Source organism: Leopardus geoffroyi, chromosome A1, assembly GCF_018350155.1.
Source record: "Leopardus geoffroyi isolate Oge1 chromosome A1, O.geoffroyi_Oge1_pat1.0, whole genome shotgun sequence".
Classification (NCBI taxonomy): domain Eukaryota; kingdom Metazoa; phylum Chordata; class Mammalia; order Carnivora; family Felidae; genus Leopardus; species Leopardus geoffroyi.
The window spans coordinates 115633759-115661483 of NC_059326.1; the positions used below are offsets into that span (position 1 = coordinate 115633759).

The 27725-nt window shown below is 55.7% G+C and overlaps 1 protein-coding gene and 1 long non-coding RNA gene across 5 annotated transcripts in view; one reads left to right on the forward strand and one right to left on the reverse strand.

Annotated features, from left to right (window-relative positions):
- CXXC5 (CXXC finger protein 5) overlaps window positions 1-13063 on the forward strand; it is a 35401-nt gene extending 22338 nt beyond the window's left edge. For 2 of the 4 annotated variants that reach the window (XM_045445888.1, XM_045445879.1), the window contains exons 2-3: window positions 9442-10520; window positions 12038-13063. In XM_045445888.1, coding sequence (XP_045301844.1) covers window positions 9603-10520; window positions 12038-12082 — 963 coding nt within the window. In that variant the 5' untranslated portion in view covers window positions 9442-9602 and the 3' untranslated portion in view covers window positions 12083-13063. Of the gene's footprint in view, window positions 1-5275; window positions 5377-9441; window positions 10542-12037 lie in introns of those variants that run through there. The other 2 variants (XM_045445898.1, XM_045445909.1) reach the window with 2 other exon arrangements.
- LOC123580725 lies at window positions 4504-7322 on the reverse strand. Its single transcript, XR_006703433.1, has 3 exons — window positions 7231-7322; window positions 6994-7147; window positions 4504-4550 (listed from the first exon to the last, which is right to left on the reverse strand). It is a non-coding gene; the product is annotated as an uncharacterized LOC123580725 (long non-coding RNA).
- Window positions 13064-27725: the final 14662 nt, after the last annotated feature.

Here is a 27725-nt window from a genome sequence, read left to right on the forward strand (position 1 = left end):
CAGGCCAGGCAGGCTGGGTAAGACGCTGGTCAGAGCTGTTAAGTCTTGAACAACAGGCAAGGAAGGTGCCTCCCTCGTGAATAGGACAGGCTTTCGGCTAGTGGAACCCTGGGTTGGTTTCTCAGGGGGACAAACTGAACGTGGGTGGAACCCAACCCCCACCAAAGCTCAAGCACACCTGTGCGTAGCTTCCTGTTTCCATAGGGGCCCCAGCACCTGGCACCAGTTCCTGTCTGCACCATCCCCATTCCAGTCAGGCCCCACATTCACATCTCAGAACCCCTAGAGGCCCTGATACAATTCCGTGTGTGCACATGCACACAAACACATTGGTATACACACGGCGGCAGTGTGTTGACACTCATGGGCCAGAAGAACCCACAAACATCTACCCGCCACGTAAACCACTATACTGTACACACATGCACACTGAGGCGTATGCTCACATCCACAGATGTAGATAACACACACTCTACTTGTACACACAAGGAGGTAACACGGTCACAGACATTCACCTGCACTGGTTTATAAGCCTCATGTATACATCAGTGTTCACACCCACAGAGTGACATCTTGAGTCTGTGCACTCACACCTGGGCACACCCGGAGTTCCCAGACACACACACTCATGCACACAGCACGCGCAGTATCTGACACACCTCCCAGGTGGATACATGCAGATATCCTGGTCCATAGTGCTGCTCTTCACGATACGCACTCCAGCCAGAGCTCACTCCCTGGGGCCCAGTGTTCCTTGAGCACGTTTATACCACCCAGGAGGCATTTGTCCCTGAAATGCTGAAGTGAGCTTGAGGCCTCCCCCTTGATGTGCTCTGTGTGTCCAGGGAGCCCCTGGAGAGTGGGAAATGGTGGTTGACAGATGGACTGTCCTACCAGCCTGGTCAGCCTCTTTATGTAGACCAACCTGGGCCCAAGAACACCAAGATGGAGTGTGACGGGGGCGGGTCCCGGGTTCACATGGTGAACTTGGTGGCTTCTGGCAGAGAGGGCGGTCTCGGGTGGGATGGCCTCTCAGGTTCTGTTTCTGGGTCCCTGGCCACCACCAGCCCCCAGTTAGGGTGTGTAAGTGTTGGGGGAATGAGATGTGGGCAGACTCCAGGCCCCCCAGAGTCTCTGGGGTAGTCCTGGCCATCCACTCACTTCCTCCGCCAGCTGTGGACTGCTGTGACCACCCTTGAGAGGGGGAGGTAGCTGGAGGTTTAGCAGTGACAGGGCCCCCACCCCCCAGGAAACTCAAAACCCTGGGCCAGCCGCGGGTGGCGGGTTGGGGCAGGCACAAAGAGGGCCTCTGTGCGGCCCGGCTGGGCTGCCCACAGGATTCTGGGGGAGGAGGCAGGAGCCGGTTTCCGTCCCATTCTGCTTCCTGCGGAGGCCGCCGGAATGCCCGGAGCTCTGGCCTAGCCTGGCCCGTCCGGCCCACCCGCAGCCCCTTCCCCTGTCTTTTCCTGGGCCTTAGGGTACAGCTGCAGAGTTCTCTGCAACAGTGCCTTCACATGTTTGCCCAGAGCCTGAGAGCCATCCCCCAGAACCCATGGGAAACCTAGGGGGTTCCCCTAGGCTGGGCTGAACTGGACCTCATCCTCCAGCCATAATCCCTCCTTCCATGTCCCTCAGAGCCCTTGGCCAGTGTTGGAGAGCCAGGCCTTGGGGTCACACAGACCTGGTTTCCAAATCCTGGCTTTGCCACTTATTGACCTTGTGACCTTAGGCAGGTGACTTTACTTCCCTGAGTCTCACCCTGTAAATGGGTGACAATACTAGTTAAAGAGTTACAGAAAGGGGCGCCTGGGTGGCGCAGTCGGTTAAGCGTCCGACTTCAGCCAGGTCACGATCTCGCGGCCCGTGAGTTCGAGCCCCGCGTCGGGCTCTGGGCTGATGGCTCAGAGCCTGGAGCCTGTTTCCGATTCTGTGTCTCCCTCTCTCTCTGCCCCTCCCCCGTTCATGCTCTGTCTCTCTCTGTCCCAAAAATAAATTAAAAAAAAAAAAAAAAAAAGAGTTACAGAAAGAATTCAGTGAGAAAATGTGTGTAAAATGCTTAGCACAGTACCTGGTAGAGTGAGTGTGCGTTATTAGGGTCTGCTATTACGTCTTCTGGGGACATAGGATTGGGAAGGAGCTAGATGCTCCTCTCCCAAATAGGTCTTATATGTGGGGCTTTTTCTCAACCCTATGACCTATTCAAAACCCTTCTCTCCAGTCTTTAGTTTCCCTATCTGCAAATCACATCACAGGCAGATTCAAGTTCTCTGGGATTTAGAGGATGGGAGGGGGTCACTATCTAGAGTCTTTTCTCTGTGTCTCTCTACCTTTTTCTTCGTGGGCCCCTCAGGGATAGTGACTTTTTACAGTTTGGGGTGAGGAGTAAGATCCATTCTCCATTTTACAGATGGGAAACTGAGGCTCAGTGTAGGCTAGAGGTTTGGTCAAGTCAACAGGAAGAGACAGGATGGAGCCAGAAACCTAGACTTTAGGACTCTCGTCCCCTACGTGGTCCTGTTAACACCCTTGCTCCCCACACACAAGCCCTGGAAAGATAGATCCCCCTCCTCTAATTCCTTGGCCCACTTATGTTGAGCTAGCCTTCCTCGGCTTACCCAGCGGGAGGGAGATCCTGAGTGAGTGAGTGGGTGGGCTCTGATCCCAGGTCGGTGTCAGCTTGGTCATTACTTTGGGAAACGTTAGTCTAGATCCAGAGGGTCCCAAATGGAGAGGGCATTGCTTTCTCTACATCACAACTGTTTACCGAACTGCCCGCTCTAAATGGGGCAATAATCATCTTCCTTCAGAAGGTGTGTAGGAAGATTCAGTGAGACAAGGAATACAGTGTCTGGCACACAGGAAGTCCTCGTTCCTTAACATATTAGCTATTACCCTCCTGGTTCCATGTGATAGACAGAGAAACAGACTCAGAGGCCTTATGCCAAGGTCACACAGAGAGGAAGGACTCTTCTGATCCTTCCGCTCTTCTAGGGAGGGAACCTGGCCTGACAGAGGTACCTGGTAAGGAAGGCTTTGTCTTTATCTGAAGTGTCCCAGATCACTCCCTAGAGCTGCAGGTCAGGGCACACTGCCTGCCTGGGGCCTCAGTGTTCCTGTCCATGAAATGGGCTGACCCCCTCCTCCAGCTGTTTTTTGTTTTTTTTTTTTAATTTTTTTTTTTCAACGTTTATTTTATTTTTGGGACAGAGAGAGACAGAGCATGAACGGGGGAGGGGCAGAGAGAGAGGGAGACACAGAATCCGAAACAGGCTCCAGGCTCTGAGCCATCAGCCCAGAGCCCGACGCGGGGCTCGAACTCACGGACCGCGAGATCGTGACCTGGCTGAAGTCGGACGCTTAACTGACTGCGCCACCCAGGCGCCCCATCCAGCTGTTTTTTTGAGAGCTCTGTAAAGGAGAGTAGAGTACCGTGTACTCCTGGGGTCTTCTTTAGCCTGTTTCATTCTTCACGTAATGGGGTTTGTGCCTGCCCTAGGTGAAGGGGTCTAAGAGGGTCAGGGGTATGGAGTCAGGGAAACAGAACTGTAGCCCCCTGCTGTCTTTGGTAGTTGGTCTTGGGGGGTTGTTAGTCCTGAGGAAATTCTAGTAGTACTGAGGGCATGTCCCACCCCAGGCCATCTGCTGGGTGTTAGCACTGGTGTTCACCTATAGCTGGATGTGTGCCCTGTGCTCTCTAGCGAGGGCTGCATTTCTCCCAGCCTCCAAGACCACTGTCTCCATGTGCATCTCCTTGGGCCTGACTGGGGCTTTTTTCCCCCTCTGGAAACTCCCTAGGCTGAATCATGGAAATCAGAGACGCCACCCCCAATCCCGCCCTCCCCCCCCCCCCCCCCCCGGCTTGCTCAGCTCATCTAAGTTCAACCACCATAGCCTGTGGTCTGTTCTCTTCACCACCACTGCTTTGCCCACCATCAGTCTGTCTGTCCATCTCACTTCCCCTGGAGGCCAAGAAGACCAGCTCCAAAGTTGGTGGAGGGGACATGAAGAGGGTGTAGCAGGGATGTCAGGAGTGCACATGGAAGTGTGGGGAAGAATGTGAAGAGCCAGAGTGTGCAGGTCTGCAAAGCTGGCCTGCCCAGACGATGGCGGAATGGTGGACCCTACTGGGCCAGTGCCTCCGGGTCCTGAAGGCCCCTCTGGAATGCAGCCTCCTCCAAGAAGCCTTCTGTCAGCAGGTAGGACGGCTGGGAGTCTATTCTAGCCAGCAAAGGAGCAAGAGAGGATTGGCGCCTTGCCCTCAGACTTTGCCCTCGGCAGTGGTGGTGGTGGCGCAACTCTGTAAATTTATTAAAAATCATTGAATTGTACACTAATAAATGGGTGAATTTTATTGTTTATAAACTATGCGGGGCACCTGGGTGGCTCAGTCGGTTGAGCATCCAAATCTTGATTTCAGCTCAGGTCATGATCTCACAGTTCGATGGTTCGAGTCCCAAGTCAGGCTCCATGCTAACAGATCGGAGCCTTCTTGGGATTCTCTCCCTCTCTTTCTCTCTGTCTTTCGGTCTCTCTCTCTCAAAATAAATACACTTAAAAAAAAAAAAAAAGAAAAAGAAAAGAAAGAAACTATACCTCAGTAAAGCTGTTAAAAAAAAAATCCTACCCTTGGCCTCAGCGCCCTGCCCAGCTGGGACTCGGCCAACCTCCCGACCATACTTCGCACCCTCTTCCTTCTTTCTTTTTTTTTTTTTTTTTTTTGAAGCAAACTCTACCCCCCAACAGGGGGATCAAACTCACGACCCTGAGATCAAGAGTCACATGCTGTACCGCATGCTCTACTGACGAGCCAGGGACCCTTCTTCCCCTTTTCTTAAGAACTGTTTTCCGGCTCATGTCCCCTTTGGTAACCTCCCCTTGTCTTTAGCTCACAGGCTAGCAGTCCCTTCCTCCAGAAAGGCCTCCAGTGCTCCACTTGGTTGCCTTCCTGCTCTCATTTCATATTGGTTCATGTGACCACTGGCCAAGCTCCTGTGTACTCCTCCAGGGCCGTGCTAGGTCTGTATCCTGCGCTGTTTCCCCAGTACCACAGGGCATGGGGCCGCTTTTGGGTAAATGGTAGTGGGATGTGTGCATGTCTCTGTGCAGACAGCGTCATGCCTCCCCCCCAGTGCCCCTTCCCCCATTGCGGTCTGGCCCAAAGGCCTCAGGACAGAGCCCTGCTGGGGATGAATCCTGGCTCACCTGGAGCTCAGGGTGGAGGGAGGGCATTATCATCACCTCTGGTGACTTCATTGCCAGCTGGCATTATGAGGTCAGTAGCCCAGGATTCCAGGTTCCTGCCTGGGCATCTCCAAGCCCCCCAGGTGAAGACACGACATTGGGGTCTGTGACAACTCATCCCACAACCACGTAGAGGTGACAGGCATGGTAACAACCCTGGAGGGTGGGGGCGGCCTTGGGATTGCTGGGTCACCTTGCCCTGGGCTACTTTGTCAGTTGCACAGGTAGAGAGCAAAGGTAATCCCAGAGCAGGGTGACTAACACTTAGATTCTGGGTTCAAATTCTAACGGTCCTGGGTACCAGCTGCTTGACCTTGGCCTGACAGCTTGAACCTCTTTGAGCCTCAATTTCTTCATCTCTCAAATTAATTATTTCTGTTTTGCTGGCCGCTGGCTTCTGGGAGGAGTCAGGGAAGGAGAGCAGACATGTAAAGCATATGAGTGCAGGGACTGGTACACAGTAGGTGCTCAATAAATGCTACCTGATAGAGTTAGTTAAGAGACCCTGGGTGTCACTTGTTACTGGGAGCTAGTTGAAGTGGGGTGGGTCTCTGTCTTCTGGTGCTGGCTAGGGCCTGAGAGTAGAGGCAGGGGGCGGTCCCAGTGGCAGGAGAGTGGCCCCAGCTTTGACTTCCTGTCTTCCCAGTTTTGCCAGTAAGCCAGAGCCCATAGGAGGTTGGGCCACAAGGCCAGGCCCTGAGGCCAAGAACCCATTGACCCGCAGCCCTCCTTCCTATCTATCTCTGCTTCCCTGGGCCCTGGGCCAGAGTGGGCTGGGGACCACCCACCCCCTGCCTCCCTTTCAGAGCTGTGGGCATATCCAACTGCTTTCTCTTGGTCCTCAGGTCCCCGAGTGTAGGATTCTCTCCCTCAGGGCTGTTTCTATGTCTGTCAGACCCTCAAGTCTTCAAAGCTGGGCTAAGAGCCTTGGATCTCTCTGAGCCCGGGTCCGTCCATTTTCTGCTTCCCATAAAGCTCTGTTTTCTAACCTTGACCCTTTGCCCTGTCCTCTCCAAGTCCCCCTTCTCTGACCCACCCCTCAAGTTCTCTGTCTCATGATCCTCCCGTAGCACCTGTCTCTGTTCTTCTGCCCCCATGTCCCCCTCTGCCCCCCAGCTCTCCATGACGGGTTACCCCCCCACACCCCCCTCATCCCCCTCCCTCTGGGCTCTGTCCCCACCCGTCAGCCCCTGGTCCCAGCTCCCGGCCGGCCCGGCTCCTGCATGGACAAAGGGGTCCTTTGTGGGCTGACCGCGGCTGGCGGGGCGGCGGGGCGCTGGCTCCGCATTGCTGATGAAACGGAGCCCTTTGTTGTCCCTCCTCAGGCGCAGTATTTCTTTTTGGGGGCTGGATGCGTTCCTGGCAGGGCCGATGATGGATGCGCCCGCCGCCGCCCGCCTGCCCGCCAGCTTTCCCTCCCGCTCATTCCCGCTCCGCTTCAACGCAGCCCCAGCTCCTCCCCTGCTGCCTGGGCACTGCCAGGCCCTTCGTAGCCTGGGAGGGGGTTGCCGTGTGCCTTGCAGTAAAGGACTAGGGCCTGGGAGAAGGTCTTAAGTCCTCCCCTTCCGTGAGTAGGGCAAACAAGCCCTGTGGTCATTGGTCCACTGGGACCAGGGCATCAGCTTTTCCCAGGGTCTAAAGGAGAAGATGAGCCAGATATAGGGGCAGATTTGGAGCAAGCTTAGGGACCAGGCCTTGGGGACTAACTAGATGTTGGTATCTACCCACTCCGGGGTTTGGGGACAGAATTACCTGTGTGCCAGTCCCCCTTCTGTACTCCCCACCTTCAGTTTCTGTGGCTGACACATCAGTGTTCTGCCTGCAGCACCTGTTTGACGACATATCACGTCATCTGCTCCATAGCTCAGCATGTCCCAGGACATGGGGGGCTGGGAGAGGGTAATCCCTGAGGAAGGACAGAAAAATGAAAGATCAGAGAAATTCAAAGAAAGGGCCAGAGATGAACAGAACATGAGGTTTTGTCCCTACCACGAGACTCAGGATGGAGACAAAAGCAGAGAGACTCAGCCAGAGCACCAGCCCTGAACGCAGGCCCGTGTTGGAGGGAGCTGACTTCTAATTGACCTGCCCGCCCTGTACACAGAGCCAGATCCTGAAGCTGGGAGGAGGGAGGGAGGGAGTAGAGCAAGAGCAGCGTTAATGCAGCTATCGATTTCTGCCACCAGCCAGCAGGCCGCAGAGGCGGGGACACACAGGGGGGCTAGGGCGCAGACTGCTCCCCTCCCCACCTCTCCAACCCAAGGGCTCCTACCTTCTTCTGTCTTCTCCCCTCACCATGTCTGGGGCTGCTGGAGCTTGCTCCGGAGCAGGGTAGTTGAGCTCAGATGGGCAGGGGCAGTTAATTTGGGGTGACAGTCTCTAGCCCTGATCTCACTGGCCCTGGTCTCCAGCACCTAGTCAGGTGTCACTGATGCCCAGAGGGGTACTGATTTCTGAGCGAGGGCCTGAAGAGCCAGCCTGGGCTTAGCCCTCAGGAGGTGGGACAGAGCACAGCTATCCTTGGGCATACATCATCCCCTTCCTCTTACTACAACTCTGATCTCTGTGGTACCCCCAGCCCAGCCTGGACACCTTGCCAGGCCCTCCTGGGTTTGTCCTGGTAGAATGTGCCAGCTTGCCCAGCTCTTCCTTACCACCCATCTACCTTCACTAGGAAGGAGCGTTCGTGGGCCAGTGCTCTCTGGGGAGAGGCAGGGAGCGTCTGGCTGTCTGCTGACGCCTGCCATTTTCGACTCACTCAGGAGCCAGAGCTTTTCCCTTTCCTATACGCACTCCTCCTTGTGGCCACTCCTTAGCAGCCCTGCCTGCTCAGGGCCTCAATTTCCCCCTGTGTAAGTGCAGAGGGTTGGACTAGATGACCTCCCGGGACCAGGACCGGCTGAGTCCTGTGACTGGGGGATGGTGGGGTTGCCTGGGGACAAAGATGTATGTGTGCCGGCCCCAATCCTAGGGCGGGACAGGCCCAGCCAGATGTGCGCCTCCCCCTTGAGCCACCAGCTGCTCAGGCTGGGCCCTCTCCTCCCGCCCTTCTCCCAGGGGTTGCTGGGCCACGGCAGGCAGGCAGGCAGGCAGGGAAGGGATGCGAGAGAGCCAGGGCTGATGAGGAAACGGCCGCTCCATTCCTTCTGGACAGTTCCTCCCAGACCCAAGGAGCCTGGCTGCTCGCTCATAAGCCTTAGCCCTGGGGCCTAAGCAGAGCAGGCTCTGTCCTAGAAAGGGGCACCTCTGAAACATGGATGTGGCCCAAGAACAGGCTCTGCTCCCTGGAGGGTCACACCCACTCGTCCCAGCCTGCACCAGCCAGAGGCCCTTCCTGCCCACAGCCTACCCCAGCTCTGAGCTCTCACTGGGACCTCATCCCAGACCCATCTGGGAGCCAGGCTGGAGCACAGCAGGAAGGCCTGAGTAGAGACAAGAGTGGGGTCTGAGGTAATGATGACTGTGGTTTGAGAGTGAGGAGGAATCGTGTGTTCGATGTGTACACAGTGTGTCCCCGCATTCTTACAGGAGAAGGATTGTCCTCTGGCACAGTGCTGCCTGCCCTCTAGCAAGAGGATACGTGCTCCTTGAAATAAGGATCCTGTGCGCTATTTGGTAACCCCTGTTAGAGTCACTTTACTTTCCCTGCAGGACTTGTCAGAGCGTTGAGATAGATAATCAGTATGTATTAGGAGTTGCCAAATGAGGGCCTAGGAGCAGCTTCCCAGATTTCTGGTCTGTACGTTCAAGCTTTGCAAAGGCTGTTCCAACCCCTCTTTGTAGATGGGTCACAGAAGGAAGATGAGGAAGCAGAAGGTGACTCTATAACCCTCTGAGGTTCATAAACATCTCTAGCTCTTCCCTACTACCCCAGCCCAGGAAGAAGTGGCTGCAGATCTAGGCTGTACGGATTCAGGCTGGGCTTCCACCATGATGCTCATTGACTGTAGATCCCTGCTCAGTTCTAAACCTTATGTAAAACGGGGTATTCCTAGCCACTACTTCAAAGGGTGCTTGTGAGTCTGAACTGAAGTAGTACAAATAAAAAATACCTAACCATGTTGGGTCTGGCACTTAAATAAATGCCCAGTGGGGCTTGTGGTGGTTACTACACGGGGGTACAGTTGTTGGTAGTGGTGGTGACGTTGGGGAAGGAAGTGTTTACTGCTGCCCTGACCCTATACTCTTTTGTCCCGATAGAGTGAAGATCCTTCCACGTGGACACCTGACCATGTGCCTGCCCTGAGCAGCAGGGCCCCCCAGCCATCTCTGTTGTGGGCAGCAGGGCCCGGTGCTCGTCTGTGGACCCCCCGCAGTTGGCAGGCCCCCCCCAGCAGCGGGCTCTGGGCCTCGGCCCCACCATGTCGAGCCTCGGCAGTAGCCCCCAGGACAGCGGTGGCAGCAGCAGCAGCAACAGCAATGGCAGCGGGAGCAGCGGCCCCAAGGCAGGAGTGGCTGACAAGAGCGCGGCGGTGGCCACTGCCACCCCAGCCTCGGTGGCGGATGATGCACCACCCCCAGAACGTCGGAACAAGAGCGGCATCATCAGCGAACCCCTCAACAAGAGTCTGCGCCGCTCCCGCCCTCTCTCCCACTACTCTTCCTTTGGGGGCAGTGGTGGCAGCGGCGGTGGTGGCAGCATGATGGGCAGTGAGTCTGCTGAAAAGGCTGCTGCCGCTGCGGCTGCCGCCTCCCTGTTGGCCAATGGGCATGACCTGGCGGCAGCCATGGCTGTGGACAAAAGCAACCCTACCTCAAAGCACAAAAGTGGTGCTGTGGCCAGCCTGCTGAGCAAGGCAGAGCGGGCCACGGAGCTGGCAGCCGAGGGACAGCTGACGCTGCAGCAATTCGCGCAGTCCACGGAGATGCTGAAGCGCGTGGTGCAGGAGCACCTTCCGCTGATGAGCGAGGCGGGTGCCGGCCTGCCCGATATGGAGGCCGTGGCGGGTGCCGAAGCCCTCAATGGCCAGTCCGACTTCCCCTACCTGGGCGCCTTCCCCATCAACCCGGGCCTCTTCATCATGACCCCGGCGGGTGTGTTCCTGGCCGAGAGTGCGCTGCACATGGCCGGCCTTGCCGAGTACCCCATGCAGGGAGAGCTGGCCTCGGCCATCAGCTCGGGCAAGAAGAAGCGGAAACGCTGCGGCATGTGCGCGCCCTGCCGACGGCGCATCAACTGCGAGCAGTGCAGCAGTTGTAGGAACCGAAAGACTGGCCATCAGATTTGCAAATTCAGAAAATGTGAGGAACTCAAAAAGAAGCCTTCCGCTGCTCTGGAGGTAACGGCGCCTTAGAGGGAGGTGTGTGGGCTCTTGTGTCTGTCTGGCAGTCCAAACCCACCCCCCAGCCCCCCAAACCCGCTTTTCCTACCTGGGCGAGTGGGGGCTGCTCAGCCAGTCCCTGGGCTCTCGGGTTCTAGAGCAGGCTCCCAGACACCAGTTCACTGCCCAAAAAAGTCAGAGCCACATCCTGAGATCTCATTAGGTTGTAGTTTGCAAGGCCAGCATAAAGTTCCAGGAGGGGGCCTAGCACTTCCCAGCCAGGCCCGGGGATCCTGAACCCCCTCCTGGAGTTTTGGGCCAGCTACTGATGTTCCCATGTAGGTCCAAAGTTGCTGACTTTCAGACATATTCTAACGTTTCCAGTCCATAACCTAGGATGCTGGGGGCTCTTCCTTGTCCCACTTGAGGGGTTCTCTCCTGTGGACCATGTGGCTTTGAGGGGTAAGCCCTTCACTTGCCCCTTCAGAGCCTGGCCTTTCCCCTAAGGCCACCCAAGGATAGAGCGGCCCCAGTGGTCACTGCCCTGCTCTAAGGCCTGGAAGAACCCTGCGTCTAGACATCCAGTTGACAGATTTGGGGTTTCTTGGGGCCCCACGGTCAGTCTGGCTACACAGGTAATGGCCACGGGTCCTACGGGCCTGGAGTGAGGGGGTTGCTGTGATCTTGGGGTGTAGGCAAGGCCTGTCCACCATGGGATGATCAGCTTAGAGCAGGCAGAAGGGTTCCCAAGCTGCTTTCTTTCTCTCCACCCTCGTGGCAGAGCTTGTCCCTGTGCCCCCAGCCGTGGCAGCCTAGCTGTGGTGCCAGGCCTGGGTACAAAAGCATCTTTTCAGCCTGCTGTCCCAGCCCCGGCCCCGCCCCTCTATGAGTGGGCTGGACGCAAATGTTCAGAATGGTTGGAAAACAATAATGGCATCCCAGCCATGGCTACTCCCCACCCCCAAGCCCCAAACCTCATATATCTGCTCTCCTGCCCAGAGAATACACCTCTATGCACACAGAGGCACTCACCTCTCATCTAGTGTAGACACACACATGCGAGCACAAGCGCACACACGGCCCTGCCCAGTACCCAGTCTTACTGTAGGTGCACAGCAAATCCCCTTCCTCCCCACCACACCTCCGGACACACTACACACCGTGGCATCGCTTGAGACACACGTCCGTATGCTTACATGCTCCCTCGACAGAAACATGCACACAGCCCCAGATGCACCACAGCCACTCGGCGCTTGTAGCCTCTGGACCAGGGGAATGGGTCTTCCTGTTTGGAAGGAGGGTTCCTGGACACAGTGGCTCAGGGGGCCTCAGGGTGCTCCGGGCCCTCCAGCGGCCCAGCGGGTCAAGGCTTCTTCTCTGGCCTGGTCAGGATGGCAGGAACTCCACGGGGTGGCTGCCTTTACTCCATGCCCGTCCCTCCGCCATGAGGCCGTCCACGGGGGAGCGTCTTTGCATCAGGCCCCGCCGGACCCTGACTGAACTCTCTCCTTGTTTTTGTCTCCCGCCCCCGCCAGAAGGTGATGCTTCCGACGGGAGCCGCCTTCCGGTGGTTTCAGTGACGGCGGCGGGAACCCAAAGCTGCCCTCTCCGTGCAATGTCACTGCTCGTGTGGTCTCCGGCAAGGGATTCGGGCGAAGACAAACGGATGCACCCGTCTTTAGAACCAAAAATATTCTCTCACAGATTTCATTCCTGTTTTTATATATATATTTTTTGTTGTCGTTTTAACATCTCCACGTCCCTAGTATAAAAAGAAAAAGGAAAAAAATTTTAACTGCTTTTTCGGAAGAACAACAACAAAAAAGAGGTAGAGACGAATCTATAAAGTACCGAGACTTCCTGGGCAAAGAATGGACAATCAGTTTCCTTCCTGTGTCGATGTCGATGTTGTCTGTGCAGGAGATGCAGTTTTTGTGTAGAGAATGTAAATTTTCTGTAACCTTTTGAAATCTAGTTACTAATAAGCACTACTGTAATTTAGCACAGTTTAACTCCACCCTCATTTAAACTTCCTTTGATTCTTTCCGACCATGAAATAGTGCATAGTTTGCCTGGAGAATCCACTCACGTTTATAAAGAGAATGTGGATGGCGCCGCGTCGAGAAGCCCCTCTATCCATCCACACGTGCAGAGCTGCGGCGAGGAGCTCACAGAGGGGGAGGGAGCAGCCCACCCACCCCTGGGCCCAGGCCAGCCATGCTGCACTCGCGGTACCCAGAATGGGATCCCCCCTACCCCGACAATGATGATTTTGCAAAAATGAAAGTTCTGTTCCTTTATCCATTGAGATCTGGGGAGTCCGTGTCTCAATATTTCCGATCCTGGCTACTTCCCTTAGAGAAAATAAGTCCTTTTTTTCTGGCCTCGCTGATGGCAACAGAAGAAAGGGCTTCTTTGCGTGGCCCCCTGCTGGTGGGTGTGGGTGCCTGGGGGGGCCCCCTTGCCCACAGCCAGCTTCCTGCTGATGAACATGCTGTTTGTATTGTTTTAGGAAACCAGGCTGTTTTGTGAATAAAACGAATGCATGTTTGTGTCACGAAGCAAGCACCGATGGCTTCTTGCTCTCCGGTTTGGGGGGCTGGCTTGGGGGCTGTCGCTGGGCAGGGGTTGTCTGGAGCCACCTTGAGAAGAAAGAAGGATGGCTTGGGGACATTTAGAGTGGGGATCTCTTGGGTACTGAGGCCCTGTGGTACCTGAAGGGGGTCAAGCAGGAGCAGCCGGCCTGGCTGACGTGGTGAAACTGCTGTTAAAGTGACTGGTACTGGAACATCTCGTCTGCCCGGTTGTACCCCCTGCCTCAGAACCCGGACCTCCGGGGACCTTCACTCACTTGGGGCCACCATCTCTATTTACCTAAAGGTGTCGGGGCCTGATCAGTGCAGAGCAGCCCGCAGTACTGGAGGAAGGGCCCAAGCTGCCTGTTCGGTTTCTTTCTTGCAGGGGTCTACTGCTCCCCCAACTGCTGCGGTGACACCCCAGGGAGTAGGTTTAGCCCAGGTTTGTGGGGACCTGGCTGTGCCCAGAATGCATGCAGAAACCTCCCTACCTCCACATACCCCTCTTCAGGCCTGAGGGCTGGCTGCTGGACTGGGGCCTGGGGTGATCCTTGGCTTTGGTTCTTGTACGACTTTCTCCACCCCCAGAAAATGTGTTGGCGCAAGGTTGTCCGCGACCTCAGAGGCCAGATGTCTGGGGAACTCACCACATAGCCACATGGTCTACGCCAAGGCAGCCTGAACAGGAAGGAGTGACAGCTGCATGGCCCCCACCCCTGCATATCACAGAGGCCGGCCTACAGGATGAGACCTATCATCCACCTGACGTGGAGGCCTTCTTCCCACCCAGCTGCTTTGAGCCTGGCTGAGATGGAGGCTAGACTTGAGGAAGGACTTCCTGACAATGTCGGGGCCTCGCTTCAGGTGGGTGAGGGCTTTCAGGACGAGGGAAGGGGCAACTTCTGAAGCTGAGTGGGCAGCGAGCTGGGCGAGATGAGCTGCCTCTTGCTATTGTTCCTGGGAGGAGAAAAAGCAGCCCATATTGGGTGGGGGCTCTGACCCCCAACCCCTTCCCAGTGTCACAGGCTCCCTTAGAGCACCAGGAGCTCAGCAGCCTGGCCTGGCACAGCAGGGGCAGGCGGGGGTGGTAGGAGGCAGCTTTCAACTCCAGCTCTGCCTGGGAAAAATTCCCTTTCATGTGGCTGCCTGTGATCTCTCCAGGCGGCTCTGCCGAAGGGGGGCGTCCAGCGGGGAGTAGGGGGAGGTGTTGTAGCCAGGAGCACCCTCATCCCCTGCAGGAGGCAAACTGCAACACCTCCAGATCCTCGAGTGGGTGGGGAGGGTCCTCCTTGGGGGCATCAGGGTGGGAAGCCTGGCCAGCAGGGGGCACCCAGGCAGGACGCCCCCGCCTGCCCCCGCCCTGCTGCTGGCAGTACACAGGCCGCAGATGGCCTCGGCCAGCCCTCATTGGCATGCCTACAGGTGTGGGGTGGACGGCTCCAGTGCCAGCCCCGAGGGGGGTGCTGTGACTCAGCCAGGCTGTACCTTTTAGTGTGCCAACCCACAGCCCAGCCATGGCTCCTGGGCCTACCCCTCAACACAGAGAAGCCCTAAGCTTGAAGCCCCTCACCTCTTCCACCTCTTCCAACTTGGGCCTCTGTGCTCTGCTTGTGGAAATGGTAGGCCAGCCCCTCTGTCTGGAGGAGGCGTAGGCAGGGGTGGGGATGGCTGTGGGCTGAACGCAAACGCACGATGAGACCTCAGTTACCTCATCTGGGAAACGGGGACAATAATCATCTCTCCTCCATAAAGTTGCCTGAGGTTGAAATGAGATCACTCTAGGGAAGGGCCTGGCTCATCTTAAGCACTCGGTCAAATGGCAGCTGGTGTTGCTATTTTAAAGCTAGTCACCTAAATCTCATCAAGATGTCCCCCACCTTCTGCCCAGGGTGTGGGTCCTCCCTAAAGCCCTAGCCACCTCACCTCCTGCCTCCCACTTCTCCCTGCCATGGGGTAGCTGCTGCCCCTTCCTGCGGGCTCCAGCCCTGGCCAAGCCCTACTCCAGCATTGTCCATCTCTGCCCATTTCTGTCTGGCTCACTGTCTCCAAATCTCCATCTTGATGGTCTCTATTGGTCTCTGACTCTCTTCTCTGTCTCTGTCTTACCATCTTTCCACGTCTCTGAGTCTCCACGTGTCTCTCCCTGTATCTTGCACCTCTGTGTCTTCTGTTGCAGGCTCACCCCTGCTGCTCTCCCGCTGACAGGGAAGTACTTAGAGGGAGGCTCCCTGTGGAGCTGTATGTCCAATTCCCTTCCCTAGGGGTGCCCTCCGCTCCCCACTGCTACAGTTGGGAGCCTGACTTCCTGGTGACCTGGGAGTCTTCAGCCCATGCTCTCCTTTCCTCTACCTGGATGGCAGGGGTGGTTGGGGGTACACCCGAGGAAAGAGAGAAACCCAGCCTCCGTGTAACCATGTGTGTGAGTGTGTGTGTGTGTGTGTGTGTGTGTGTGTGTGTGAAACAGAGAAACAGACAGACTTCAAGGCCCTGACAACCATGTGAGGCCTTGTGCAATAATGTGGATACATGTGACACGAAAATAGATCTGTGACAGTGTGTGGTAGGCTATGTGAGATCTCATATGGCCATGGGTGAACGTATGACATCAGCAGCCACACTTTGGGGTATCTTGTGACATTGCATGTGTAATCCTGTGACACTACAATCCTGTAGCAGACCCAATGTGATACCAGGTTGTACGGCTCGATGTGTGACATTGGGCAATTCCGTGTGTGACATCGGATATGCAACACTGATATTGTATGGCATGCATGACCCTGTGACAGACACTGGGTGATTCTGTGTGGCTTGGGACATTGTGTCTGTGTAACCATCATGGGTGTGGCCCGAGACTGACACCAGGGATTCTATGTGAGTGTATGATGCCAGGTTGTGACCGTGCTGTGACCCTGTGACACCGCTTGCATGACCCTGGGCGTGTGCTCGTGACGTTGTGTGTCAGTGTGCACCTGTGATCCCCTCGGTGATGCTGACACTATATGCCATGTGTGGCTTTGTGTACAACATTTCCTGGGTCTCCGCCTTGACGGCGTGCAACTCTGAGGACAGAGTGGTGTCCCTGGCAGCCCCTCTTGCCCACAGCCGGGCCCTGAGGCCCAGTCTGAGTGGGGGAGCTGGTGTGGGGGCAGCAGGCGCAGTTCCCACGGCTGCCACAGCCCCTCTCCCGGCCCTACCACCAGTTTCAGCTCCACAAAATATCCTGGCAACCCCAACCTCTTTGTTCTCTGCGGCCGCCAAAGGCCTCTCCTCGCCCCAGCCTGCCCAGCGCCTGCCAGGCACCCCCCTCCCCTCCACGGCAGCAGGGTTTGGCCTGATCTAGTCCCTCAGTGCCCTTATAACCGCCCCCCCCCCCACCCCCTCACTGAGGCCCCTGTCTCATGCCCTGTCAGCACTACAGACTGGACCTTTGACCCTCTGCTATGAGCTTGCTGCGGTCATGTTGTGCGGGAAGAAGGAAGCAGCACAGCTCTTGTAACGTACTAAGTGATTGTGGGCCAGGAGCTAGGTTCTCTGTATTGTTATTGCCCTTTGGTCCAAGGCTAGTTGGAGGCTGTCTTCAATCTAGAATGGTTTCAAGTTGTTGAGTAAGTTTTCTTCTTTGGCTTCAGAAAATCCTCAGGATAAGGATTACTACCTATTTTACTGACGAGAAACTGAAGCCCAGTGAGAGTGCATGATCTGCCCAAGTCACAGAGACAATGGTAGCAAGGGTCTTACTAGAACTCGGGCTTCTGGCCTCTAGCCCCTTGTACCAGCATGCTTTGGGAGGACCATTTGCCTCCATGGAAGGGAAAGGGGACTTAGGAGTCTGAACACATGGGTCCTCTTCACTTCTTGGTCCCCACATATCAGTGTGTGTGCGTGTGTGTGTGTGTGTGTGCGCGTGCTTGCCCTTGCTACATGACCTTGTCCAAACACCCTTGCTTCTCTGTTTCTAGGAAAGAAGGGCAACATAGCCAGGGATTGTGGGGTGGGGTAGGGCACTTGGCAGGGTGCTTTGCCAAGCAACAAGTTCACTTCACAGTGCCAAGACCCACAGTATTTCCAACAGGGACATGGGGCTGTTGGCCCCGGGGATAGATTCTGACTTGGGCCCTTAGCCTCTATTCTCAGATTCGACTTAGCTCTGTGCAGTCACAAAGGGCGTAGTGATGGCCACTTGGCTCAGCTGCAGTCAAGGCTGCTTAGGCCTGACCTGATTGCAGCACCAGCTCCCACTCCCTCTCAGGTGCCAGAGATGGATGGATGGAGGTCATTGTGCAGCCTGCCTGGGCCCCCCACTGCCCACCCGTGGCCCTATGCTGACAGGCAATGCTGACAACAGCTAAGGTGGGGGAGGGGCAGGCAGCCACCAGCATGTTAATAATACAGACCTTGGCCCGGGCACCCTGCCGGCAGGTAATGGGCACAGAGAGGCTCAGCTGCCCCCCAAGGTCACACAGCCCTGCAGGGAGTCCCATCCCCAGAGGTCCACATCTTCCCTGAGGGCCCCTTGAGGGCTCTTCTTGACACACAGAGCAGAGAGTGGCTGGGGAGGATGGAAGGGCTGCAAGAGGGTCCCCCCGAGGCCACCGACCCGGCTGCCAAAGCGGACACTTTCATCTCTCTTCGCCTGTCGACCTGCCATCCCTCAGCGGCATTAAATTCCCCTCCTGCCAGAGAACAAGGGCTGCTTCAGATTCCAGGCAGCAGGGCGTGAAGATGGGGCGGGCCCCGGGGGGAGGAGAGTAGGGTCCTCCAGGGCTCCAGGCCTGGGTGCAAAGTGCCTGAGCTGGGAGGGGGCAGCTGAATTTGGGGGCTCTGGGGGGCCAGCTAGTGGCTGGCCTTCTGATGCAGGTTTGTTTCCTGTTGCATTCTCCCTTCTAATGGATGCCTTCCTCTTCAGGTGCTACGTCCTCCAGGGCCTTTTTCACCCCAGCAGGCCAAGTGTAGTGTCCCTGCACCACCCCCACCACTGTACTGATCACTCTAGGTGACATCACCTGGCTTCCGGGCTGTGGTCTACAGTTCAGGGAGGGTGGCGTTAGCACCAGAAAACCTTCTGTAGGCTGAATAAATACATTATCTCCTCTTTCTGGGCATTTTTTCCTCTTGCGAATTTCCATCCCTAATTTGAGCGCTGTTCACAGGTGGGAGAGACTTACTAGAAAGAGCCAGCCCCCTTTCCCTAGCCCCCATAGAACATCCATACTCTGCGGGTCTATGCTTGGTTAGAGGTACTAATGATATCCCCAGTCTCACTATGCATAAAACTTGTGGCCAGGCATTGGGCCAATCCATTGCACTTACTAGCTCATTGAATCTTCACAATAATCCAAGAGGAGGGCATTTATCAGTCGGTCCATTTTATGGATGAGAAAGTTGAGGTTCAGAGAGGTAGAAGTGGAAAAACACACAAGGTCAACACAGCTGGGTTCCTCTGGTTTCAGAAGTTGTCCTTTAAACACCTGGTTATGCTTCAGGCTTTGGCTGGAAGCAGCCCCCCCACCCCCCACCCCACATGCTGCCTGTGATCATGCCCAGATGTGGGATTAGGGTCAAGCATTACTTCCTTAAACTTTTCTGCACTTACTTTCTGACTCTGTGTTTTTTCACTCTTTTTTGTTGCAATAGATGTATATTGCTTTTCAAATCAGAAAACCTAATAAAAGTTCTTTAACCAAATGTTCTTAAGCCCAGAAAGGTTTGGAAACAAAGAATACTGTGTGGAGTGAGGTTGGGGGATGAGAGGGTAGCCCAGGAACACTGCCCCCTCCCCTGGAATGACAGGGTTTGGGTATTTGGGGGGCCCAAAGTGGGTGCAGCCTGAATCCACTTGGGCTTCTGCCTCCATGGTGACTTCCCACCACTCTCCCAGCCCCTCACCCAGCTCTGAGGCCTGTCCAGGAGGGGGCACCGCATGTGGCTGAGTTTTAGCTCTGCTGCAGGAGGATCCATAGGCAGCTGCTGGGGTCCAGGGGGAGTGACTGCAAAGGTGAGGACCAGAGAAGTGCCCGCCGTTGATAAGGCGACAGAGCCCTCGGGAGCCAGGATGCAGTGAAGCCATGGAAACGTGGCTGAGGTGTGAGGCTGGTTCAGCGCTTCCCTCAGGTGGCTGCCTCCCAGGCCTGGTGGGGGCCCAGCAAGACAGGCCTATTCACTCCCTGACCTCCTGAAGACTGGGCTTGGGCAGGCTGCTGGGCACGCTTGATGTCACCCCTGCCCACTTTCCCCAGGGCCAGGCTAGGATCAAGCATCGGGTCTGAGTGGGGAGAGCTGAGGACAGAGGCAAGGGTACTCTGAGTCCTCTGCCCCAAAGTCCCCTGACCCCATTCAGTAATCCCTCCCACTTTCTACTACCCAGTTCCTTTCCTATAAATATGTGTGCATTATTTACCTTAAGCATTTTGATAAATCATAATAGCAGAGACATCTGCTGTCAAAACTGCAAACTGCATTTGGGGCTCAGCTGGTGGCCGAGGGCTAGAGGCTGGGGGTGCAAGGGTTCTGATGGTCCAAGGGGGATAATATGGATGACCGCCTCCCCCCCCCCAGCAACTCCTCATCCAAGGAAGGGCCTTGAAGGAGCCCCAGACCCCATCCTTTGGGACCCCTCCTCACCAGCTGCTGACCATGAAACCTTCCCAAGGAGGCTATCCACACCCCCCTATCTGTGTTCCCTCCTTCTGCCTCCCTCTGCCTTAGAATTAATGCAGCCGTGACAGCGGCTGAGGAGTCCCCGGAGCGGAGATTAACTCCTGGGGCAGCGCAGGCGGGGCTGACCATGGGAGGCTGAGGAGTGGGGGCCTGATGCACAGTCCTCACGAGATTAATCGCCCTGCAGCCGGCTTCATCACGAGGGTGCCCAGTGCTCTGACCCCCCCACCCCAGCAGGGGCACTTGGCTCTATCAGGAGCTTGCCCTGCCTCCTGCAGCCCCCACAGCCCCCAGTCCAACTGGTGGAAGGATTTTGGTTGCTGAAACTGAGTTCCCTTATTTTGTCTTACCTTCCTGGTGGCCATCGGGAACCCTGAGGACCAAGCAGCAATCCTGTGGCCTCTTTCTTTCCTGTTCCCAGCTTGGCTCAGCAGCCTAGGGAGGGGGAGGCTTTAACCCTTGCCTGCCTCCTGCTGGTTCTGCTGGCCCCACAGGCCTGTGGGTTCTGAGAGCAGAGCTGGGGGATGGGGGGCTCAAAGAGGAGTGCAGTGGGACTGCCAGCTCCAGCCTAATGGGCCTGCTGTCCAGCCCCTCTACCCATCCTGGGGGAGTCTGTGGAGATGGTGGATGGAGAGCATCCTGGACAGATACCAGAGTAAGAATTGCTGGTTGATAAAGCACTGGGGCCAGGGACCTGGGTATTGGCCTTTCTCGGCTAGTCACCCACTTAAGTATCTTCTAGGGGCTGCAGCTAGTGTGACTGAGGTTAGACATGGGAGTAAAGTTCCCCAGGCAGGTGGGACCTAAGGGAGGTGGGGCTGTGGTTGGAATCTGCCTTGACTCTGCAAGTCTGGCTGGAGAAGCCTCTTCTGTGCACCCACTGCCGCACGTGCCCCCATCACAGCCCTGCTGGAACCGTACCGCGTGAACTCTTCTTGTTCACTTGTTGGTCTTCCCAGCTAGAAGGTGAGCTCCAGGGAGGAAGGGCTTGTCTTGCTGGCACCTATTAGGTGCTCAGTAATGCCGAATAAGTGGATGAGTTGGAGGTAGAAGACATGGGTTGGCCCTCTGTGTATAAGGAGCAGAGGGAAGAAACTATTCGGTCTGAGCTTGAGGTTCCCAAGTGCAGTGCCACAGGCTGGGGGCTGCCAAGAGGGGACCCCAAGAGAAAAAAGGGTCTGCAGCCAGGTACTGAGTTGATGCTCACAGGCTCCATGACTTTCTCTAAGAAGCCTCTTCTCCAGGCTTTAGTTTGCACATCAGCAAGTAACATCCCTTCCCAGAGGTGCTAGGGGCGTGGGATGAGAAGTCCTGCATACAAAGAACCTGTGAAATCGTAAGCCTTGTACCCCTTGGTGAATACAAGATCTGCATGGATGGGAAGAACCAAGAAGGCTTCTCAGAAGACTGTGAGAGGAGTTGAACCTCAAAGAACCATGCTGCTTACCTAGGAGACTTGGAGACTGGAACTTCAGCAGCAGTGAGGAGACCGTACCGGAGGAAGTTGACCCTGAGCTCCAGGATGAGTGTTTATATTTTGTCTTGGGGACAGTGGAAGCCAGTGATGGTTCCGGAACCTGGGCAGCCTTTGAAAGGACTTAAGTCTGAAGTGATCTCTTTAGTCAACCTGGATGTGTGGGGCACATTCCTAACCATCTCTCCACTCTTGCAGCTGGAGTGGGGAGTCAGCAGGAGGCTGTGATCCTTGTCAGGTCCTCTTCCGAGGAAACTAAAACATATCCTGTGCTACAGAGTCGGGGGAAGCGGGGGGGTTAAGCCTGACAAGAAGTGATCTGTAGGTCTGAGGGCCTTGACCACTCATTACAGGGTGGGGAATCCAAGCCAGGCTGGTTGGAAGGCTTCAGAGCCTGTTCACTTCCTGGAGATGGAGATATAGGGACGTCTGGGCCCCACCTCTTACCCCCAAGACCCTAGAGGCAGCAGAGTTCAGGGCTTGGAGGCAAGGGGCTAGGATTTCCATGCAAGCTCTGTCCTCTAGCTGGCTTCATGACCACATGACCAAATGCATAGCCAACCCTTCCTGTTCCTGACTTCTCCAATCAGTGCAATAGAGTCCGTTCTGGCATCAAAGTTCTAGGCCTTTCCTGGAGTGTTAGGCCTCAGGAGGGAGCTTTAATTTCAGGGTCCTTCACTCTAGCCCCCTCCCCCACCCTTGTGCTAGCCCCCCCCTTCTGCTCTGCCACCCACACCCCCCTCACCCCTGACCCTGTGGCCAGCAGCCTCTGCTGCTGTCATCCGTTGTCATGGGAACCTCACAGCTCTGACCTGGCGGGCGCTGGAGAGAGCTGACCTGGAGCTCCTAGCAGGGGAAGCCAAGGGTAGCAGGGGGTGAGATGGGGGTGCCTATCCCTGCCAGGTTGGCTGGGTTCTGATGCATCCCATGGGAAGATGGCATTGGAAAGATGACCTGGATGGGGGGTGCTGGGGTGCAGGGTCTCAGGGCCTTACTGCTCCTATTCCCTAGGGTCTCTGCCCCTTTCCAGGCTGCCCCCTGCCAAACCTGGATCCAGACTGGCGGTGGTAGGGAGGGGGGGGCGGGGGCCTTCCCATCTCCCTCATTGCCGATGGTTGTTCAGAGCCCTGAGCTCAGCTCATTCTCGAGGCTAAAAATACCAGGGAGGCGGCAGCAGCAGCTCCCCTGACACCCTGTCCGCTGCACCCCCCCACCAGCAACACACACACACACACACACACACACACACACACACACAGCCTGGACCAGGTGCCAAGGTACAGCTTAACTCATAATGGTCCATGGAGTTAAGTGAAGTTCTGTCCCTGTTTGAGACCCAGAACTGGGCTCCACTTCCACCTCTGACCTCAATTTGCTGTGTGATTTTGGGGTAGTCCTCCAGCCTCTCCAGGCCTTGGTTTCCCTTTCTGTGTAATGAAAGAGCTACCAGGAAGAGGGGAGGCTCAGGAATGGAGGAGAGTCTGCCCCATCTCTTTTAACGACCATAATAGTCCTGGCAGCTCCTTGAGGTATAATCTCCCTTTTCTAGATAACCACACTGAGGCTGGGGAGGTAGGGGTAGCTCAAAGGGTGCTAATTGGGCCTTTGTGTTCCAGGGTGGTCCTCTCTTGTCCTGCAATGGCCAGCTGAGCTTCTGGGACCCACAGGCATTTGGTGAAAAATAGGTCTGTGCCCCCACAGTAGGGTGGGGGTCAGCTCCCTCTAATCTCACAATAATTCCCAGTTCTGTGAGCATGATTGCAACTGAGGAGTCCAAACTGCCCTCCACCCAGGGTCTGGCTGAGGTCTGAGGTAAAGATCCACATTGCCCACCCATCTGTGGTTGAAGTTCAGGTGAGTATCCACACTGCCCATTTGCCCTGGGCCTATGTCTTCTTTCTACCAACCCTAGGCTCAGACTTCATTTTGGGTTTCATACTCTCTCTTCTGGAAACCAGAATTTTTGCTCATCACCTCTGCTTTAGAGGAGGCCCAGTGTCCTCTGCGGACCAATGGGAGAAAGAAACATAAGTGCCCCTGCTATTTCCAGGAACCTTCTGGCACCCATGGAATCCACCATGGAAGACACGGTCATTGAGCACTGAAAGGCCTGGGAAACCAAACCTCGCTCTCAGAGAACCCTAGGATTCCGCTGCTGTGAAACCTGAGTCACTGAGTCCTGCTCCTTTCCTCTTACCTTGTCACCCAACTCCAAAGACATCTTGAGAACCACAGGGCATACCTGCCCACAGACCCAAGGTCTCAAAATTTAGGCCTTGTTTCTGCAGGACCAGGGCATGGATTCTCAAAGAGGCCACCCAATTCTGCAGTGCAGACCGGCTTTGAGTCATACAGTCTAAGTTTGCAACCTCAGCTTTTCCCTTCAGTTACTGTGTGACACTGGGCAGGACACTTCATCTTTCTGGGTCTCTTCGTCTATCTGTAGAACAGGTGTTTAATAATACCTGTACAAAAAAAAAAAAAAAAAAATAGTACCTGTTCATAAGGGTTGCTGCAAGGGTTAAGTGAAATATTTCTATAAACTGTCTGGTGGAGTAAAGCACTCGATAATCATTGTTTCAGGAGGCTGGAAGGGGAGACGCATGCTCTGAAAGGGTTTGGGGACATTTGTTCATCAGTTATTCTAGTGTCAAGAACTATGTTGGTTGCTAGGTCTCAGGGCTTAAGCCCCCAGCTTGGGTCCCCCACTCTGAACTAGGGGCCTCCGAAAGAGAAGCATTACCCATTAGTTTTGTGAACATATTCTCCACCCATAAATGGGTGCTCTTAAGTAAAACATCAGTAAACTGCACCACATTGGTGGGGAAAATTAAATGTAAATTAGATAGTTAAAAATGAATCCGATGCCCACTGTTTGACACTATTACCTCTTATTAAAAGTTATGAGCTGTGGGCCTGAGAGAGGGGGGAGGTTCGTGGGAGGCATCTGATGGGGATTGGGGCTGTAAGGGATTGCCTACTGGAGCCCTGTTTGGTCTTTGGAAGAGGCAGACCTAGGGGATGGTCCTGCATAGGCTCTGGAGAGTTCTAGGGATGCTGGGACCAGAACCCTGGGTGTGGGCCTAGGTTCTGCAGATTGTGGGTCTCTGAGTCCATACCTTCCCCTCCACAAACCTCAGTGGTTCTTCATTTGTAAAAGAAGGATAATAATAGAACCTACCTCACAGGGCTGAAGTAGGACCAATATGAGATGTTTAGAAAGTACCCAGCCTTGGGCCTGGCACATAGTAGGTGTTCATTGAATAGTTGTGATTACTAGAATATCATCATCACCACCATCACTGTGATTAAGTCCCTCTCAGCAGCAGGCCCTGAGCTGAGACAAAAAAAAGCTTTACAGACAAAAGCTTCTACACAGGCGGCCCCTTTTAGTGCATGGGGAGGATACTGTTATCTCCACTGTATTAGATGAGGAAAGCAAGTCTCAGTCAGGGGAATAAGGGATCTAGGATCGCACATCCTATGAGGTAAGTGGCATTGTTTATTATTCCAAGGTCACAGAGGAACCCAAGGAACAGTAGTACTCCCCACACAAACTCTGCTTCCCAAACTTAACAGCTTACATTGACTGCTTTTTTTTTTTTTTTTTTTTTTTTTTTTTTTTGTGCACCTGCCCTGTGCTCCAGGTCCAGTGCTGGGTGTGGTGCCCACAGGTAAGTCATTCTGGAGTGAGGAAGACAGTCAGCCAGTCAGCCAGTCAGCCAGAGAGGAGAGAGAAGCTAAATCCCAAAGGAGTATTCTAACCAGAGCAAGAGTCCAGAGAATATACAGGCCTGGGAAGGGGGTCTGAAAACAACCCCCCACCCCACCCCGGCCAGGTGCGATCTGGTTCAGTATTATGAGAGATGGAAAGAGACTGGAGGGAGGATGGGCAGGGCAGGTAACAGGACCAGCCCGAGCAAGGCTGGGAGGCTGGAAAGCCGGCGGCCAGGCCTGTGGTGGGCTGTGGAGGGTGCACGATGAGGGGGTGGGAACACGGAGCGGGTGAGTCACCGTTTCTGAGCCAGGCAGGCGGCTGCTGCGGAGCGGGGGGCGCATTCCTGGCTGGCAGGGCGGCCGGCACTAATGTCTTTCCCACATGGCCCCGAATTCCCGGCTCTCGGCACGATCACACGGGCAAGACGCTCCCGCGGCCACCCCCGCCCCAGCTGCCTCCTTCCCACAGAGAGGGGAAGGGGGAGGGAGTGCGGTGAAGGCGGGCGGAACTGGCCTCTCCCGGGAGGGCTGGGGGTCCGGGGGTCTTGGGCTTGGCCTCCCAGGGGCCTGCGGCCACAGCGCACCCTGCGCACTGAGAGCCACTCACAGGGCGGTTTTAATCAAAATAAGAGCGGGGCTGGGACTGTGAAGCAGGAAAGGAAGGAGGCGCGGAACGGCCATGGGTCCCTGGCCACATCCCTGCTTCTCTGGCCCCCACTCATCCACCCCCGCCCTGTGCACGGCCCTGGCAGGGAAGGAGCGTTGTTGGAGGGCGCCCTGGCAGATCCGCGGCGGGACCGTCCGCAACTCCCGCAGCCTCCGATTGGACGCCATCTGCCCCCTCCCCTCCTTCCTGACCCTTGGGCTCTGGCTGGGGTGGGGGACTATCTGAGACTGCTGTGCATCCGGTGGGGGGCTGGGACGGGGGTTCCTGGAAGAGGCCACACCCAGGCCCTCATTCTGTGGGGCGGACAGCCCTAGCGCAGACTGAGGGGACTATGAGCCACTGCTCTCCCACGCAGCCCCTGTCGCTGGGCCAGGCCCCTGGGGGGGAAACTGAGGCTGCGAGGGCGGAGGGGCCCACCCAGAGCTCCCTGTCTGCTGGGGAAAGTTGGCCGTTGTCCCTCCCAGCTGGGCTCAGAGGCGCTAATGAGAGTTAAATGCAGGGCGTGAGTCACCTCAGGGGCGGGGGGCTGGAACCACCCCCAGATGTGGATCCTGGGTGGAATGGAGGTTTGTCCAGACGGCTCAGACTTTTCCTCACTTGCCTGTGCTTTACCCCCTACTCCTTGGCAGGTGGGACCTGGATTCCTGACCCAGCAGATCAGGCTCTGTCACCTGGGCCAACTTCTCTCAAATGGCTGGCTGCCCTAAGGAGTGGGATGGGTTGGGGGTCAGAGACTATGGAACCACAGGGGAATTCCAAATCCGAAGATGGGGTCCAGTACCCCAGGATTTGGGGGTTGGACCAACACCTGGGATTGTCTAGTAGCGGAGAGCCCTAGGATATAGTGATGTGTCTTGGGATGGGGGGTGGGCAAAGGGCCCAGGCCACCCGGAAGGATCCCTTCAAACCCCTACCGCCCATCTGGCCTCACTCAGACCACCAGGCTGTGACCACACAGGGTGCCTGTCCCCCCCACTCCTTAGCCCTGACCTCAGACCAGCACAGGGACATCAGTCTGCAGTCCTTATGACAGGGCAGACTGTGTGTGTATGTGTGTGCATGCATGTGGCCCTGTGACTGGGTCTATTTGTGCTACTGTGTGTATTTGTGACTGAATGTGTTGTTGTGTATATTTATGTGAGACTGGATGTCTGTGTGGGTCTCAGTATTGCAGGTGGCTTGAGATGGAATGTGGGTTTCTGCATGTCTATATCTGTGTGTCCCTTCTATGTCTCTGTGTGGGTCTTTCCGTGTGACTGTGAGTGTCTGTGTCAGCCTAGTCTCATCCACAGGATCCCTGGTCCCTCCCTAAACACCCTATCACCACCACCACCACCAGGAGCCACAGGGTTAGCCAAGTGGATCTGGAGGGGGGCTCTGGGGAGATACAGTGCCTGCTGTTTCCAGAATGTAATGGCCCGGCTGGGTGGGCAGCACCAGGGGGTGGGCGTAGGCAAGGGCAGCCACGGGAGAGAAATGCGGACAGGGGAGGGCCTCTGCTCAGCAGTCCCCTCCCAGCTCCCTCTGCTCCCAGCCCAGCGCCTCCTGGCAAGAGCTTATTTGCATGGTATTTACATTTCATTTGCATCGCGTTCAATTAAAAACCTGACCAGCTCCCGCCTGCCTGGCGCTGCCTGCCCAGCCTGGTGAAAATGTTGGTTGGGCATTGCCTGCCGCCTTCCCACCCCCCCAACCCCCCCCCACCCCTATGGGTTGACTGATGTGGGAGGGGTCTTCCCTTCCGTGAGATCATCCAAGTCACCCATCCTAGGAGTGAGAGGGCTAGAAGTACAAATGGAGAAACTGAGCTCTAGAAAGACTGCTGGGAGCTCCAGACTAAGGACCAGTCTTGGATAGAGCTAGAAGAATATTAGTAGTAACAGCTGCCCTTTACGGAAGAGTCACTGTGCCAGGAGTGGTGCCAACACTTGGAAACAATATCTCATTTGAACTTTGCTACCTGTTGAGGTCAGGCCTTGCATTATTTCCATTTCACAGATGTAAAAAAAACTAAGGCTGGAGAGAGCAAGCCCAAGGTCACTCAGCTGATCCATAATTGAAATCTCTGTCAGTATGACTTTCAAGTCCATGCTCCAGACCCTAAGCATGACTGCTAAAAGTACAGTACTCCC